This window comes from Equus przewalskii, chromosome 15, assembly GCF_037783145.1.
Source record: "Equus przewalskii isolate Varuska chromosome 15, EquPr2, whole genome shotgun sequence".
NCBI lineage: Eukaryota > Metazoa > Chordata > Mammalia > Perissodactyla > Equidae > Equus > Equus przewalskii.
In genome coordinates this window covers 32,948,190-32,967,135 of record NC_091845.1, presented here as the reverse complement: position 1 = coordinate 32,967,135, position 18,946 = coordinate 32,948,190, and the positions used below count along the sequence as shown (strand labels likewise).

General features: G+C 40.0%; 1 protein-coding gene across 10 annotated transcripts in view; it reads right to left on the bottom strand.

Annotated features, from left to right (window-relative positions):
* Positions 1-18,946, bottom strand: part of ARHGEF3 (Rho guanine nucleotide exchange factor 3) — a 285,003-nt gene that overhangs the window by 2,502 nt on the left and 263,555 nt on the right. For all 10 annotated transcript variants that reach the window (XM_070574880.1, XM_070574881.1, XM_070574885.1 and 7 more), the window contains 6 exons: positions 18,637-18,699; positions 16,722-16,818; positions 16,481-16,557; positions 11,341-11,598; positions 5,059-5,229; positions 1,576-1,762 (listed from right to left, as the gene is read on the bottom strand). In XM_070574880.1, the coding sequence (XP_070430981.1) occupies positions 1,576-1,762; positions 5,059-5,229; positions 11,341-11,598; positions 16,481-16,557; positions 16,722-16,818; positions 18,637-18,699 (853 nt within the window). The remainder of the gene's footprint in view (positions 1-1,575; positions 1,763-5,058; positions 5,230-11,340; positions 11,599-16,480; positions 16,558-16,721; positions 16,819-18,636; positions 18,700-18,946) is intronic.

The following is an 18,946-nucleotide window of genomic DNA, read 5'->3' as shown; positions in this document are numbered from 1 at the left end:
CCCAAAGTACTGGTTACCAAACCTGGCTGCATATTAAAATCCCCTGGGGAGCTTGCTAAAAATATAGATCCTCAGGCCCTACCCTTAGAGATTTAGATTCAACAGGTCTAAGGTGGGCATGATAATTGTAATTTCAGCTGCCCCAAGTTAGAGCTTTTTCAAGTTTAAGAAGCTCTTTGTAACATCAAAACATGCCCACGACCCTCCACACAATAGGACCTTTTCATTTAGCATCCAATGATTGAGAAGATATGTAAAGACACAGAACTATTATAAATTTAATTTTATTTTAAAATTAAATTACATTTTAATTACCTCAACAGCAGCTACATGCATGTAAAAAATGGTAGCACACAATATGGAAGACATTTTATTTAGTTTAATAACAACGTTAACTGGCATTTAATGGGCCCTGTGTGCCACGTGCAATGCTGGTTCACAGAAGCATCTGCATTCAGTCCCCGTGCATGATCCATATAACCAACAGACTGGGAACCACCACTTCACATAAATTCAGGCTCCCCCCTTTCTCTTGGCCAAGTGCCTTAACTCCTTTATGTCTCAGTTTCCTTATTTGTAAAATGAGAGAAACAAAGAGAATCTACTTTATCAGGTTATTATGAGGGATAAATGTGGTAATACATGTAAGGCCTTATACAATGCCTGGCACATAGTCAGTACTCAAGAAATGTAAGTTACTACTACTACTAGTAGGGTGGGGGGACTGGTGAGTAGGTAAGAGGCAGTACATATTAACTACTTTGACAATATGATGCCAAGGTTAACTCAACAGGTTCAAATGTTACTTTCTCAAAGAAGACTTCCCTGACCATTTCATCTAAAACAGACCTCTTACTGCTCTCTCTCCCTACCCGCTTACTGAGTTTTAATTTTCTTAAGAGCACCCAGAATATTTATTTGCTTCTCATCTTTCTCCTCCATCACAATGTAAGCTCCACAGGGGAAAGGAATTTAACTGTTTGGTTCACCAGTACATTCTAGTGCCTAGAACAGTGCTTGACACATAGAAGACACTCAATAGACATTGCTATTTTAGCTTCCGTTGGTTAATTCCTTACTTTGTTAAGTCTCAATTTAGAGAAGCCCATTCCAGTAATTACAGACGAGTCCTCAACCCAGTCGACCATTCTTATGTCTCTTTAGAGATGTCTGCCAGCCCAACTACAAAAGCCACAGTTACACAACTGGTATCCACAGAGGGCCTATCTGGGATTAACCATTCTTTTATCCAACGGAAGGAGACAGAGAAAGAAAGCCTAAGGAACATCAGTTATGTGCAGACAGGTTCACTTGCAGTATCTTACTCAATCCTTCTAACAACCTTATGAAGTAGGTACACATGCATCTCCACGTTGCAGATGGGAAACTGGGGCTCACAGAGGTTAAACAATGTTACACAGTCAGTAAGTGATGAGACAGTATAAGTGATGAGACAGCATTGGAATGTAGTTTGACTCCAAGGCCATGGCTCTCCTCTTTTCATCATCCAGCCTCTCCCTCCAAACCACCACAACCACAGACATTCAACAAGTCAAAATGGACTGTCATCCATACTTCTCTCATTATTGCTGAAAGCCCCACGCAGGGAGCCGCCCAGCCTCACTTCTCCATCCTGCAGGTCTTCCAGCAGGAGGTCCTTCACGGGTATCGGCTGCCGGTACAATTGGTAACAGAGCTGCTCGTTGTGGGTGACGGCTCGAGTGATCACAAGCACTTCTTGGAACAGGAAAACATGCAGTTTCTGGAAGAAAAGAATTCACAGGATTTCCCTAAGCAACAATCTAATGTGTAGTTGATTAGTGGACCTCTGTGGATAAGACGTCCCCAGGTACCAGGTTCACACTGGATTATGAACTTCTAGGCTCAAATCTACCTCCAGGAGAACAGACGTTGGGGATCAGAGGCATTTCCAGATGCATCCATCGCCTTTCCTATAGGAGTGTCTCCCTAGGGCCCTACCGGAGAAGGCTTTTCTGCCTACAGACAGCTGCAGCCAGGGCTGCCAGCTCCAGGGGCACTATACACATCGCAATTCACAACCTGTGCAGACACACAGCCTCCAGCTCCCATAAGAAAAAATGAGAAACCTCAAAGAATGAAAGGGGTAATGAAGGGAAAAAAGTTAGTACCCCCCTGGTTTTGGTTTATTATATACCATTTATTATATACCAAACATAATTCTAAGAGATCAAAATGAACAATAGTCTATAAAGAATGAGACTGGTATATCAGAGCCTAATATTAATCTTTGCTTCCTAAACCCATAAAACATTGTTCCTTCAACCACAGAGTTGATTATCAGCTTCATCAAGGCACTCTGACTCACAACACTGCCCATTCCTGAGGAAACCAGACCATGTTGCCATAACCACAAAGAAAGGGGATCAAAGAAGTTGTCCTTCTCAGTTAAGTTCCTCAGAACCTTGATTCTCTGAAGAGGTCGTGCTTAAAAGGCTGATGACTGATGTGTGTGTTGTGGGCAAAAAGAAAATCTCAAAAATAAAGAGTTGTCTCAAACCACATCGTGAAAGCAGTTTTGCTGGGTGGAGCTGGGGTAAATTGGCTCCACTCAATTCCAAGTGCTAGGCTCTTCTCATAGTCTGGAAATGCTTAGGAACAGAAGTGAAAAGATCCACAACTTTGCAGCTGGGTTCTGGTTTTCCAGTGGAAATATTTGGGAATATCAACCCAGGGATCTCAAAGAGGAGACCAGAAGAGTAGGGGTGGAAACTCACTTTAGAATCTTGATTTGGGGCAGGAGAAGCACATTTAGCATTATCAGATAATTTTATATTTGGGAGAAAAAAGACTTGTGGGTCACTCACTCCTACCCTGCCACAGACACACGCACACACACCCCCCCCACCCCCCGCAAAGCTGAAGAAACTAAAGCTCAACCAAATGTCGGCTGGTGATGATGATGATTCTGTATTGATGGTGGAGGTGGTGGGGGTTTGAAAATTAAAAAAACGGAGTAAAGTACAAAATAACCAAGTTAAGGGTTTTTTTTTTTTGTGGTGAGGAGATGGTAGAAAGAATGTGTTAAGACTTGTTTTGGGGGTAGGGGAGAGAAGGGGTTAGTCATTGTTTTACATACTAAAAATAATCAGACATTTTTATACTATTTCTACTTCAATCAATCCTCTAGCTAAGGCAGGCAGTTTGAACTCAGATTGTCTGGGCAACCTTTAAAAAATATCCCTTATTTATGAATATTCACTGAGAATTCCTCTTTTTAGCCTCAGCTCCTTTTTCCCCTCAAACTATTGAGCTTTTTTCCTGACGAAGGACTTTGTTCATAATGACTTCTACAATTCTACTGGGAAAAAAGAAAATTAAGCAAATTCCCTACCTCAACTACTATCTTTGTTCTCAAAAATCTATCTGCTGCAACACGAGCTAGAGCTCATCTTTATGCCCTAGGCACACCCACCAGAGAGTGTCAGTCCTTGACTGATCGACAGAAAGAGGACAGGCCCTCATCCCATGGAGCGATGCATCTTCCCGACTATTTCCCACAGGGCTTCCAAAAAAGAATGTTCAAGGAGCCAGAGCAACAGACATTAGAAGTGCACCAGTGCTTTCCAAAAATCAGCAAGAAGCAGAATCCAGCTTTCTAGCAATTGTAACTCCCTGGTCAAACAGAACCACTTCTTCAAGCAGGGCCTGCAACAGGTCTCATTACCTCTGTTGCACCATCAGCTGGTTGGATGCACAGCAGCACTGATAATGGGTGCTGTGACACGTACTCAATGATTTCAAGTAACATTTCTAAGCCTGCTCATAAATGCCACTTCACAAATCCAGGTCAAAAGGGTGTTCCTTGAATCATCAAAGCTTAGTTAAGAACTCTTCAATCTAGTTTTGGTCTTCATTCTAAGGGTTGACTAGATATTGAAGATGAAATACAATCAAAGTGGAGACTCTTTCTCAACATTGAATTTAAATATACATTTTTAATTTTAATTATGTACATATAATTAATTTTAAGTATATTTATATATTTTTATATATAATATATGAAAAGTATAATATAATATGCATATTAGCATTAATTTTACTGGCTACACATAAAACTAGCTTGGTAAGTTGGATGAATTTTGAACCCTCATATAATTCAAATCCATCCTTCCTTTATATAAGCATGCATTCATTCATTTATTCACTCACTCATTTACTTAACATTACTGGGTGCCTGGTATGTGCCATGTCCCCATAATAGATGCTGGGCACTGACAAGGCATGGTCTCTTCCCTAAAAGAACCTGGTACAATGGAAGATACAGAGAGATGGAGAATGACAACCCACTGTAGGAAGCTCTCCAGGGGAGCTTTGTCCAAGTTGCTATGATAGGAGAGAAGGAACAATTTCAACATCCACAGGAATAAAAGCCAGGAAATGGGGTACTACAGGTCGGAGCTAGATTTACAGCCAACGGCGGGTAAGTTATTATTTAAAAAAAAAAAAAAACTAGTCTTAAAATGTCTTAAAACTAGTCTGTACATAGGTGCCAATCCATAAGAAAGAAAAAGAGTTTCTCATAAAGCTAAATGCATTCAATTTAAGAGCTGTTTTTCTGAAATTATGGACTTTTACTATCCTATTAAAATCAACTGTTATTTTCTGATATCAAAGTGGGAGGAGATGTTAACTGTTCTGTATTTGGTTTTGAAGGTCATGATCAAACAAAATAAAAAGTTGGCAACTCTACATTGGTTTCCAAAACTCTTGCGGAATATGTACTGGTCATAAAATTTAAAAACATATATTAAAAAGTATATATAAATTATAAACATACATTTATATTATATATTACTTATATACAAATTATAACTATATAATAAATATACATAAAATGTATATAGCTATCCACATATATATGAGATCCTATGATATAAAAGCCTCTGGAGAAACAATTTTCCTCTAAAGAACGTGACCTCGGATAGCGAAGGCACAGTAACAGGAGGCTCAGCATCAAGTGGAGGGAGCACTTGCGGAGGCCCAAGATGAGAGCACTGAAGAAGATTAACCACTCACCGCGCCCCGGTTGTTCTTCAGTTCGCCATGACAACAGAGCACTTTCGAGCTGTCGATCAGAGAGTCTTTCTGGCCTTCTTCCAAGTAAAGAAGTCGTTCTTTATAATAGCGGCATTCAGATTCTCCAGTCTTGGTGTTGATTTCTGCCACAATTCCCTGAATGATGTTTATCTATAGAAACAAAGAAGAAAGAATGCGGAAAGTAAGCAAATCATCCACACCAACAACTCCCAGGGGCTCAGCCTAGAAGGTCACTATGATACACTTGGATCCACTTCTCAGATTCTATTATCTAAGTTGTTGCTTCGGGAAAAGGGAAAAATAAATAAATGCTTTTAATGTAGTGCATCTATCTATTTACCTGTCTATATAAATGCACATGTAAATAAACATATACACATATATTTATTTGTACACATATACACATATTTGTATTATATATAAAACTAATGTTGATGCATAATCTTATCTGAGAGGAAGAGATATAAGGCCCAGCTTTCAATGTGCAGGACTCATAATGACTGTTGCACATTTCCTAAAACATGTTCACAATGTTAAAAACGTAGGCATATAAAAAATCTGGCCAAGGAGAGAAAACAAAGCCGAATGTAGTAGCCCAGAAAAGGAATCATCTTTGGGACTTGAAACCCAGTTTCAAGGTCTCTCTACATGCGCCCACCTACAAACAATATTTGCAAATTGGGTGTGAATAAATGGTTTGGATATCTTTTCAGTGACAAAACATGAATGGTTTATAAAGGGCAGAGAACTAGGAATGGAAAGAAAAGACACCAGGAGTAAAGATGGGGACAGTCTGTCTAGATACATTCATGTTCACGCCTATAGCACATGTGAATAAGTTAGGGGCAGAGGGATTTCAAAGCAATGGTGGATGCAATCTTGTTACTACAAAATGAAGCTAAATAAAACAAGAGTATAGCACTGAGGCATGATCAGTAGGCACTTATTCTGATGTGGTGTTGTTCTAGCACGTGGATAATACTTCTAAAAGTCAGAAAATACTAGAAAACAAAGGAAAAAGAAATTAGTTGAGTAAAAACTCAACGACACCAATCAAAGACAAAGTAATGACTTCCTCAGCAAGGTCTCTGTTCTCCAATAGTGAAAAGATCAACAATCTCATCTTTCTTGTGGCGGTATTAATGGAAAAGAACATAACAGATGAGAAACGTTAATAAGGCCTCCTTCTGGTCACATTTACTTGATGGTAAAACAAAAAAACAAACCAATCTCCGAAAAGCAAGATTTTTAAAAGAGGACTTCACTCAGCAAAAAGCTACCAGATCTTGTAATGTGTTAACTTGGTGGTGAATTCTAAGATTGGTAAGAGATTGTATTTCACATGCTAGTGAAATGATACCTTCTGCCTTCTGGATGAAAATTTCTACCTAGTTATAGCTTAGGTGCTTCCATGCACGCTGACAGATCTTATAGCTCTGAGCTGAAGTCTAGTAACTGTATCCTTTGGACAGGTTCATAATCATTAAACTTTTGTAGCTATAAGAGTTTCAAAGATCATTTATTCTTTTCTCTATTTCTCAAATTTTGGTGGTAGCACTAGTTCGATAATTAAAAAAATAACACGTTAGTTTAAAAAATACAGGTTCTTTTAGTCTTTTTGGCCTTTGATGTCAACCTAATATTAAACATAAGTCCTGTGAATTAATCTTTTATTAACACAAAATAAGTAATAAAACGAACATTTTGGGATACAAACTTTCTCTTTCTTTTTTCCCCCTCTTGGTTTACAAAGACGACTGACTACTTACTGTTACTTTCAAAAATAAACAAGAAAGAAATTTCTCCAAATATACTAAAACTAGATCTTATCCTTCAAATTAATTCAACTAATGGTTGTTGAGCATCTGTTCAGTGTTAAACTAGGTGGTGGCACTCAAAGAAATGAGAAGGGTCCCTGCCCTCAGGATACAGGTACATGGGAGGTATCAGAGCAATTGTTGCATATCTACCCTAGCCTTTAAGCTTACTACAATTTTTTTTTTTTTTGGTGAGGAAGATTATCGCTGAGCTAACATCTGTGCCAATCTTCCTCTATTTTGTATGTGGGAGGCAGTCACAGCATGGATTGATGAGCAGTGTTTGGGTCCATGGCCAGGATCTGAACCTGTGAACTCCAGGCTGCTGAAGTGGAACGTGCGAACTTAATCACTACGCAACCGGACCAGCCCCCTTACCACATTTTTAATATGTAGTAGAATCATACTTTCTCTTTGCTTTTAAAGTTCTTAGTGTTAACTGCTGTGGCTCATCCTATCAGATACGTATTACTAGATATACCTGGGCAGCTGGTATTAACCAGCACTTGAGTCAATTTTCTGAGTTTGATGCAGCTATCCAGGAAACCAGAAAGAAGATGTACTACAGGCATAAAGATGTGTTCATTTCCTAATTTAACTCAGGAACTGAACAGCTGGCATATCACATGAAGATTAATGAACTCAAACTCCACAGTGGTTCCTTAGGCACCTATGACTACTTTCAAATTCTGCTTCTTTCTCCAGTGTTTGAAAAAATATAAAGAGACAAAACAATGGAAACAATCAGTGTTATTCCATATTCTATGTGTACATTCATAACAGTAACTCTGGGTCTCCTTTCATTTATTAAAAAAAACTATTTTGTATTTATATCCACCTGTACACTATGAGCATCTAATCTGTCTGCACCGGTTCCTGAGAGGAATTTATTTTGCAGAATTGCAGCAAGGAATAAAATTACATATAGCAGATTGCCAAAAGCAAACAGTTGTGCATTTAAATTAAATTTATCATTGCATCTCTCAGCAGGGTTCAAACTGAAGGGAAGGGACTGGTAAAGGGAGATGATGCAAGATACCTAGCAACAGAACAGGAATTAAGCCCACACATGCTGGAACCGTCATCTCAAAGTGAAATGTGAAAGCCCTGTCTGTCTAGTCCCTTGTGTGGTAACATCATCTACTCGTGGGCTCCTGACATGAACCAAGAATAGCAGCCTTCACTGCTGTTGCAGCAAAAGCAGGACTGTTCTCACTGATTGCAGTGAATTTTTTTTTTAAAGAAGTTGGGGAACATTGGTGGGCGGAGGGAAGAGATGGTCTGTAGGATCATTTTCTGGCTGAAACAATCTTCAGAACCTAAAACATTAAAAAACCAGATCTCTGGAATATCTGAATATCCAAAGTTCTTCTGTGTGTGTGTGTGTGTGTGTGTGTGTAAGGAAGACTGGCTCTGAGCTAACATGTGTTGCCAATCTTCCTTTTTCTTTTTTTCTTCCTAAAGCCCCCGTACTTAGTTGTATACCCTAGTTGTAAGTCCTTCTAGTTCTTCTCTGTGGGATGCTGCCACAGCATGGCTTGATGAGTGGTGTGTAGGTCCGTGCCCAGGATCTGAACTGGCGAATCCCAGGCCACCTAAGCAGAGCATGCAACCTTAACTGCTATGCCACCAGGCCAGCCCCCAAAGTCCTACTTTAAAAAGTTCTCTTTGGGGGATAATTTGCATCAACCCTCCAAAACACTATTATGAAATTCTGATAAAGATGCGGTAGTTTATGCATTGCATTAAAAGCAAGACTGTTCTTTAGATCTAATCATAGAACTGAATGCTTGGTATAAAAGCAATTTACTTAGAGTTCTCCAATATTTCCCTTTTCTTTGAGGGGAAATTTATTAAGGAAACATATAAGTCAAGCTACATTGTTACTGTGAGTTTTATGTTTATGAAACATTCACAATGCACCCAAGAGCACAGGGCCAAATATATCTGCTCATCTGGGGTAATGAATGCCACAACGATTTTGAAAAGAAGGAAAAAAAGTATTGCTGTTCCTGCATTGTGTAAATGGGCAGATTTGCTTTGAGGACATTTTCAGCTGCAGGTATACCATGCTTCATGCACAAATCTGCCTAAGTAAGTAGATACAGATTCAGCTTTTCAAAATGGCATCACACTTTATGCACTAGAGAAACTGGTGCATCCTTTCATATTGCAAACAATTATATTATCTGTCTGTTCTTAAATTCAAACTTTAGCTTACTGGGTATTTTTTTAAACATAGCGTTATTCTTTCATGCTGCGTATCAAAAAGAAGAAATTTTACAGTAAAACTCAGAGCAGGCTCATATGCTTCAAAAAAGTAATTATTTAGACTAGCTCGAGCTCCTTGTTGTTTTCATTTCTGCAGACCACACACTCGCTAGGATGAAATAAGGAGAGGAGTAACTCTACTGCACTCTTCCCAGTAATAAAAACAGACATGATGAAGTGAGATGGGCCTCATCCCTGGTGCCTACGTCCACCATCCATGCTGGGCTGGGGGCCTGGTCAATGTGTGTTGGGCCTGCCAGACACATCAAACACTTCATGAATCAGGAAAGAGTCTTCCTTATTCTTCTCTGTGTCTACACAGAGGCACCTGGCCCAGCTCTGCACCAGTGAGGCCTCTCCACAAAGTCTGGTGACCAGACAGCTTTCTCCTATTCCAGTGGCAACAGGGGCTCAGTGAAGTGGCCTGGCTTTCAGCTCCACGGTGTAGGATCATAAAGAAGTGGAAAAGGAACAGGATTTGCAGTCTACACTGATAGGGTTCAGACATCAACTCCATCACTTGCTGGCTCTGGACCCGGGCGAGTTATTTAAGCCCTCCAAGCCTCATCTGGAAAATGGTCCTAACAAGAACAGCTCTCTCATAGTTTATTATGAGGATTAAATGAGATACACAACCTATAAGGCAATTACATAAAGGTGTTTTACTAGGTATTCAAGAAATGTCAGCAAGTATTATTATTGTTGTTATTCCTACTTATTATTATTAAACCCCTCTCTGGGAGGAATAGGCAGTTTGCTCAGTAGGTTCAAGGCTTCTGATTTTCAAATCCCCTATGCATATCCTCTTTCTATTATTGTCCCAGATCCGGTTAGGGAATGAGCCCTTTGAACTGGTCACTTAGCCTCCATCCCCACTTCCACCTCCCTGGCAACTTTCCATGATTTCACACCTGGACCACTACAGCATCCTCCCAACTTGCCTCACTGTCCCTTGTCTTTTCCTCCTCTGTCCTTGTTCTAAAGACAAGGAGAGCAACACGTCCAAGGTTATACTATTTGTCAGTGATGGAGCTGGGATTTGAACCCTGAATCCCAGCCACTTAGAAACAAAAAAAAAAAAAAAGAAAAGAAAATGCAACAAAGGGAAAGTGTCTCAAATTGACATTTAAAACCCTCTCTAACTAGATATGAACCCCTATCCCCCTGCTGCTTCCTCAGAGTATCCTCAATCCCAGGCAGACTGATCCATGGTATTCCACAGGCATGACCTGTTCTGTCATTTCTTCACACCTTTGCTCAGGCCATTCGCTCCCCATGGTCTGTATCCTCCTTTGCCCTGCCCCAAAGAGTACCAGAATCAGGTGCCAGCCCGGTAGCATAGCGGTTAAGTGTGCATGTTCCACTTTGGCGGCCCAGGGTTCGCCGGTTCAGATCCTGGGTGCGGACATGGCACCGCTAGGCAAGCCATGCTGTGGTAGGCGTCCCACATACAAAGTAGAGGAAGATGGGCACGGATGCTAGCTCAGGGCCAGTCTTCCTCAGCAAAGAGGAGGATTGGCAGCAAATGTTAGCTCAGGGCTAATCTTCCTCAAAAAGAAAAAAAAAAAAGAGTACCGCAATCAGAACTAAGCTCTCTGAGCAGAATGCTCACAGTTTGCAATAGTCTCATAATAAGGAGCCCATTTTTCCTGGCCTTCTATTGCTGCTAGGGAGGAATCCATATTCCCCCATAATTAATAAACATTTGATGGTGAGCAGGAGGTTTGACTAGGCCCCCCACTGCAAGCGGGGGCCAAGGAAAGCTGGATCTTAAATGTATGTTGACTTCACTAATGGGCCTTGGGGCTAAGGTAAAAGGCAACTCCCATTTGCTAACTAAACAAAGATACTCAATTTAAAATCTCCACAGATATCTTAACCCTCACAGCAACTGTAATAGATTACAGAGGCACCTATACAGAATCAAGAAATTTTAGAATCAAAGGGACCTTAGAGTGCATTTCATGTAAACACTGCATTTTATAGGTTAGGAAACTAAGGCAGAGAGAGAAGTGATCTGCAAAATCAAAACATGGTTAATGGCGGAGCCAAGCCTGGAACCAAGATTCCTGAGACCCGGGTACCCAGGGACCCTTCATTCACCCATTTACCTGGTCCTCTAGCCATTACAGGGAAAATAACAAAGGAAAAGAGAAAAAACAGACAAACTTACAGCTTCTTCCAGGTGCTGCTGATCTGGATTATCATTTGGTGTGTGCCTCAAGATTTCTCGAAGAAGCAGAGGGTATTTCACCAGACGACTTCTTGGAATATCAAGGAAATTCCAGAGATCTAGTTTGCGGCTAAAGGGGGATTCTAAACATCGCTGGAGGAAATCCTGGACCCGGTGATCTTGTTTCTTGTGGTCCAGCAGAGCTTTGGCAGCTACTTGATTGCTACAGTAGCTGTCGTAGGAGCTGAGACAAGGTAGCTAAGAAAGGAACATCAAAAGAGGGTTGCAGTGTTAAAATAATTGAAGCTACAAGCTATCATCACTCATTGGGACTGAACAAACACCTAACTGGTCTCCAGGCCTGGCCAGCATTCCTTCATCTGCATGGCTGGAGGAGACAGACCAGTGGAATCTTCAAATCGACAGGCAATGGATAGTTGTTTTAGGCTCTGGCTTCTTGCACAAAGTAATTTTCTTAGTTGCACATTTACTTTCTTGATTGTTAAGACCCTGTCATAATTTGTCTGCATTTCCTGCCCATCTAAGCTAGAAACAAAAGAACTGGAATTATTGCTTATGCACATAGTGCAGAATTTTCCTAAACTTCCAAATATATCTGGTGAGGGGAAAGCATCCTATTTTTTTAAAAATAGCATTTCTTGGGGGGAAGGTGAAAGGGAGTGAGGGGCACATATGTATGCTGACAGATGGAAACCACACTTTTGGTGGTGATTACGATGCAGTCTATAGAGAAACTGAAATACGATGATGTACACCTAAAATTTACACGATGTTATAAAACCACTGTGACCTCAATAAAATAATTTTTTTAAAAACAATTTCTTTTAAATTATTCATAAGAAACTCATCTAGAAGCCTTAATGGCACAAAAAGAAAGCAAGGAGTCAGACTCCACAGCCCAGTCCTTTGCGTGGCCTGGTTGCAAGCACCTCTATTTTAGTTTTAAGTTACCTGATTCCAAGGTGGACCAATTATAAAGAACCCCAAGAAGTTAAATAAAAGTAAAATTAGTAAAAAATTAGATGCAGGAAGCATTTAGAAAAATCTCTTAAATTAGTTCTGACAGGGCAGGAATGATTCTTGGCTACACCTAATAGTTAACATCGCAATACCATTCAAAGAACAATTTAAGCTTAAAGACTTGGGAAAACTTCAGGTCCACTATCTTCCTTTCAGTGAAATACTAATTTCCCTGACATGTCCCATTAGTCACATGATGCAAACACGGAGTCAGAGACTCTGTGACAGGGCTGCTCATCTCCCTCTGCCACTCCTCCCTTTGAGTGGCACCCAAGACCATGCTTCCTAATGTACGGGCTGTCAACTTCCAGAAAGTTACGGGAGGCAACAAAATGCAGCCAATGGCCTCACTGTGTCTGCTTCTCTTTCCTGGACTAGGAAGTCACATTCCCCACGACACGTGCCCTGTGGAGGGCTTCAGCTCAAGGCAGTGGCAAGAGGTCTTTCATTTCTGTATCCACTGGGCCTACTTTACGGCAGACATTCAAAGTCTGTGTTCTGAATGAACAAATAAATGAATGTTTAATGGGTTACCAGATCAAGTAATATTTGATAGTTTGGGAACACAGCTTAAAAATAAATTGTGGCAGTATCTGAACAATGGGTCAAAGTATAAATATTCTGCGGCTTCTTTTAGACCTTTTATTGAAATTATTTTCTCAGTGACTCAAAAGATACCAAGGAAGTAATGTTTAAAAAGTTCATTGCTGAGTTTAACATTCCTTGGAAATGTCTACTTTCCTTATGTGTTATTAAAAACCTCTCTTTGTGTTAAAGAAGAGCTGCAGAAATTATTTCCAACCATGTATTTGAAGGTAACAATAATTGGTACTCACACACACACACACACTCTTTCACACATATACTCCCTCCCCCACCAAGATGTGGTACTGTGGCTTGTAATTTAAATTTTCAGAGTTAATTAAAAAGAGCCTCAGGCTCTCTTAATTTCCTTTCCACTTCCTCGCCTTTTAAGAAGATCTGGAAATGCCCAATGTTTTCATTATGGAGAAACAAATCAGCAGTAACCATAGGATGTAAACTCGCGAGGAACCCCAACCACACTGCTGCTAGCTGTCCAACGGGCCATTACTCTCTCTGATCCTGCCGCCCCCACTGCCATGGCAACCAAATCTGGCTCTGGTCCTGTGTTCACACTAGACTGTGTGCTCATTTCCTGGGCTTGACCTGAAAGACTATCTGGTTCAGCCCACTGGCTAGAAAAGGCCACAAGTGATCTATAACTAGATAGAGAATGAAGAATGTATACATCCTGGTTCCCAAATACATATACACTCACTTATATAAAATATGAAAGGTGGTAATGCAGTGGTTAAGAGGACAGATCCTGGAACAAGTGAGAATAACGTTCAAAGCCTAACTCGGACAGTTAGTAGTCAGGCGACCCTTCTGAACCTCAGTTTCCCCACTTACAGAATGCATATACTAATGTCCTCCTGCCCTTTAATGAGATAAGGCAGATACAAAGTGTAGCACAGAGCTTGGCTCTTGGTTGAGAATCCGTAAGTACAAGCTATTATTATTAATTATCCCTAGAATATTTTTACTGACGAAATTGCGGTTTAGAGAAGCAAAACTACTTGCTCAGCTGGAGACAAACCCAGTTGGAAGCATGTTCTTCCTCTACTCTTCCCTCCAAAGCTCGGAACTACTCACCATCTCTTTAAATAGACTATCAAGAATTTATAAGGGAAACTCACTTTTTTTAAAGAAATTCTTTCTATCTCCCTAACATTGTGAAAAGTGACATCTATTTTTTTGCTTCCATGTACCCGGCCTCTCTCTTTGGAATTAAAATTTAATTAGAACCGAAATTAACATGAGAACTTGCTGCCTTGGAGAACTTATAAATTATTTTATTACTGAGAAAACGTTAGCGTGAAGAGAAGTCACTTAGGAAGCTGTTTCTTTACGACGGGGAGGCATATGAGAGCAGGCCGACCCGTCAGGGAGACACATCCTCAGTAACCCGGGTGGTTCTCTGGAAAAAACCCACCACTCTATTCAAGGTCTTCAAAGTAAAAGTAATTGATTCATTCTCAGGTCAAAAGGACTGACCAGGGCTATCCTACTTGGGAGGCTCACTTGTTTAAAAGGGTTTTCTTTCACTTTTTTTTCCTTTGGGGGGAAATAAATCAATTTTTCATGGGTCGAATGGGCTCTGACTTTTCTCATTCAAAGTCCACTAAGATGTTTATTTTGTTCTGTTAAAAAGACCAGAACTCAAACAGATGTACCCCTTGGTTTACAGTTCCCACTCGCACGGACACATCTGCAGTTAAAAGAGGGAAAACATTTAACAGCTCATCGGGCCTGATAAATAAGGGCCGTTTCTCATGAGGTCTGGTAACAATGGACCAGTTGTTTCGTTTTAGGCTGCTCTTCAAGCTGCAAGACTCCATTTGATGCCTGAAGGGTCCGGATAGCAGTGACCTGCATGGTCACGCTTCCTTTGGGTATGCATAGAAAAGAACTGTAAAAACTAACCCCAGATCAAACCAATTTCCTAATAAAAGTGACATTTATTTCAGAAAAAATGAATAATGAGGCAAATGCGTTCATTTTTGCTTCTGGCATGAACTGACAATTTGTATATGATGTCTAAGGAAACCACATATCTTTATATTGCCATCTCACCAAAAACAGAGCAGTCATCATGCTAATTCTGGAGTTGCAGCCTCACTCCCATCAAAGCAGTCCACGCACTGAGCAAGTTTAAGAAACACTTGAGGCAGACTCTCTCTTCTCATTATACCTTCTCTGTCTCCAGCTGGCTGGCTCTCCTTAGAGAAATTTCTTTGTAGGCTAAAGAAGTTAAAACATCTACCACGGCTCATAATAAAATGAAAGTCAAAAATATAAGATGAATATCTCTCCTGAAATATTCAGGCACATTTTCTAAATTATTCATCTTAGAACATTACTTGCCTTTCAGATGTCCTTGGGATATTTCAGCCTCAGGGCTAAAATTGACTCCTGAACTAAAGCTAAGTCATGAAACCCTCAAAGTTTCTTGATCAAGGCAGCAACTGAGAAGCATAAGTTAAGGGATCAACTAAAAAACAGGAACTGGAAGCTTTAGGAAGGTTAAAATACAAATGTAACTGGATAAACAAAACTCACATGGTAATCTAAACCTTCACAACACCCTCCAAACAGTGGAATGACTCTAACACTTGCTGTTGTGGCACTTCCTGCCTATTTTTCTGAAACACTGTGTGGATGAGGATAGGGATGAGAGCCCTAATTCTGCCTGAAAGAAGTCATCAAAGTAATCTGCTTTCATTACCTGCTTCATAACAAATGAAAAACACCTGGAGCTGGGGTGGACCGCTCAAGGACTCACAGAAGGAAACAGAAATGTATTGATAGGGAGTGGTGGGGACTTTGGCAAAATAGAGAGTGCAAGCCTCATGTAGAGTAAACTAAACAAATGGACAACAACATCATGCACCCAATAAAACACAAACTCAGGCCTGGGACCATAAATTTAGAAACCCTAATCTGAGATCACAGCTGATTTCTTTGTTTAAAGGAAAGGGAATGGGTTATTGGGGATGAACGTCAGCATAATACCCAGCTATCCCATGAAGTTTCTTAGGATCAGATATATGTTAAATATTAACATTTAGTTATTACTTTGTTTATCAAACTACATTTGACCATGAGTTTTTTTGTAGCCCGAATAAAGGTTTTTCTGGTGATGGACAGGAATATGTCCATGGATTTTTACTGGAATAGAAATGGTAATAATTATAACAGTAATTGGCCTGAATTGAATATTAACTAGTTTTCCTCTATTTGATGTGAAACGAGTAACAGTTTCATGTGTGCCTTATTTTATTGCAAAAAGGCCATGTTATCTTTAAATTCAGTAAATCTGTAATAAGAAAAAAACCTGTCTCCATGCTTTGAAGACACAAAGCCTAAATACAATGATAAATTTTACTAAGAATTTGCTATTTTAATTTTTTCTGATGTGAAACCAATGTTTGACAATAAAAAAGTCTAGCTAAAATGAAACTCCATCTACATTATTGAAATTTAGCTTCAATCGAGATCAGAGAACTTTTCTTACCCAGCCCACGAGGATGGGACCAACGTGTTCAGTCGAGCCATCAGGCTTCCGAACATCTCGTAGTTGACTAAGGAGCTCTGGTAAAAAAAACAAACAGAATGCTTACTTTGTTAGGCATTCAAATATGACCAGGGCTGGAAGTAGATTCTGGGTTACTCACATTATTACGTAATCATGACTTGTTATAAGACAACTCAATTAAGGCTACAAGTCACGACTCATTCTGGGAACAAAATGATACCTTCATGCAGAGGAATTAAAGAGTCCAGTGTTCCAAAAATTTGATTCAACTCTTGTTCTGTCATTATGGAGAGTTTCAGCATGGGGTCGTGATAGGCCTGCACAAAAAGGGCAAAGGATGGAAGTAAACATTTAAAACCAGAGGAAGTAACCTGTTAATGTAAATGCTTCTGAGAGGCCCTACACAATAATAAAATATTTGGCTCTCTCCAACAACTTCTCCCATAATGTTCCAGAAAGAGCAGATGGGTGTGCCTGGTGCAGATGAAAATCCAGCATTGCCTTGAGTCTTTTGTGGTTGTTGATAAACCAAAGCAGATGTTTTACAAAGCTTTTTTATTCTAGTATATCATACATCTACGAAAAGGCACAAATCCTAAGTACAGAGCAGATTTGATTTGTATAACGTTTTAAAAATTAACTTTATTGAAGATTTTGCAGCTTGAAAAACTCCCACTTTACACAAAATTAGTTATTAGCAGGTGCTTTTTCAATTAGTCCCTATATAAAGTAAGAAAGAAAAGAAAAAGTAATTGGTATCCTTTACTATTGTTTTTAAGCAAAGAGAGCAAAATCTCTGCCAATCTTATTACCTCTTATTAAAGATAATTAAACCACAAGAACATACAATTATAGCCAGGGCACTGTAACAGAATACAAGAACTCAAATGGCACAGCCCCTGCCTTCAAGGAGTTTTAAAAAGCTAATTGGGAAGATAAGAAAAAAACACAGAAAACTAAATATATGTTTAAAAAATAGTTCAAGATTAAAAATGGAGATGTCACATGGCAGCAAAAATTTTCAAATCATAATTGCTCTAGAGGGTCAGAGAATTAAAGCTGGAATGGTCAAGGGAGATTTTAAAGATGGCTGCTTGACATAGAGAAGGAGGCAGTAAATGTTGTTGAAGAATGAACTGAGATTTGAGCTGGTTCCTGGAGGATGGGTGGATATGGATGATTGAAAGGAAAGGGAAGGGTTTCTAGGAAGATAGGATCACCATAAGCAAAAGGATGGCAGTAAAACATTTTAAAGCACCTGGGTTGGGAAATCTTGATGCAGGAGGGAGGAGCTGGACATTTCACCTGCAAGATGTCTCCCAGAGTTAAATGCTTTCTTTGTCCTTCCTATCTTCCTCCTCCGCGGCCCTGCTTATAACTCAGTTTCTTGGCTGTGTCCAAGCAAAGCCTGGATGGCCATCTTCAGGAACGCTACAGACAGGACTTCCTGTTAGCAGAAATTGGGACTAAGGACACTTAAAAGAAGGGAGGCATCTTTCCAACCCTGTGACTCTTTGAGGAAGCTGTGAATATCAGATGAAGGCGTCTGGACGAGGTAGGGGGAAGCCTCCATGGGGGTCACTGGAATAGGAAGGTTTTTGAGGAAGGTTTGTTGTCAAGACTACGCAGGCTACATGGCATGAATTTCTTCCCCCTTCCCACAAACAACGTGATTAAAAAACAAGCTTCCATATGAGAGACCCTAACTTACATGATAGTATGCAATTGCCTCACTCAACCACTTTGTCCCCTTATGGGATTCAGATGACTTTATTTCTAAGACGCAGTTCCAGTTTCAGACATCCACACATTCTCTTCCATGGATAAGGAGGCCTAGCATGTGAGATTTCTAAGGCAACAAAACACACATGAAGCCAGGCCTCCAGGAACAGTTTCTGAGTAAGCTGACATACACTCCTTGAGGTGCACTAGAGACACGCAGACGTGAACCCTAAATGTGCGGGGCCCAGAGAACCTTCTCGTTTTGAGCCGTCTTCTCCACCGCTTGGATTGTGCAGAGTCTCCATTTTCAATGACTCGTCTTAGTTATAAAGAGAGTGCTCCTAAAGCACAACCTTAGAATTGTGAAATTCTAAAGTACGAGGTGACTCAAATGACCACTGCACTTAAATTACCTTTTTTGCCAATTTCAAGTCCTCTATCAAGTCTTCTTCTCCTTGGGAAAGTTCAAAGATCGCCTGCAAGAAAAGATAAAACGCATTCGCTGAACTCTCCATTTATGAGACCAAATTCAAACAGTGCTGGTTCCAGTGCCCAAAGCTCCATATCTACGTATTTCTTAAGTATTTCTAACGGATTCTTAAAAAGTTAAATTAACCTGCAGTAAATGCATCCAGTGGCTAAAACCTACAAAGGAAAGATTTAGCAAAACTTCTGTATGATGTGTTTATCTGTTCGTGGGAGAAAGAGGTTCCACATACGTTT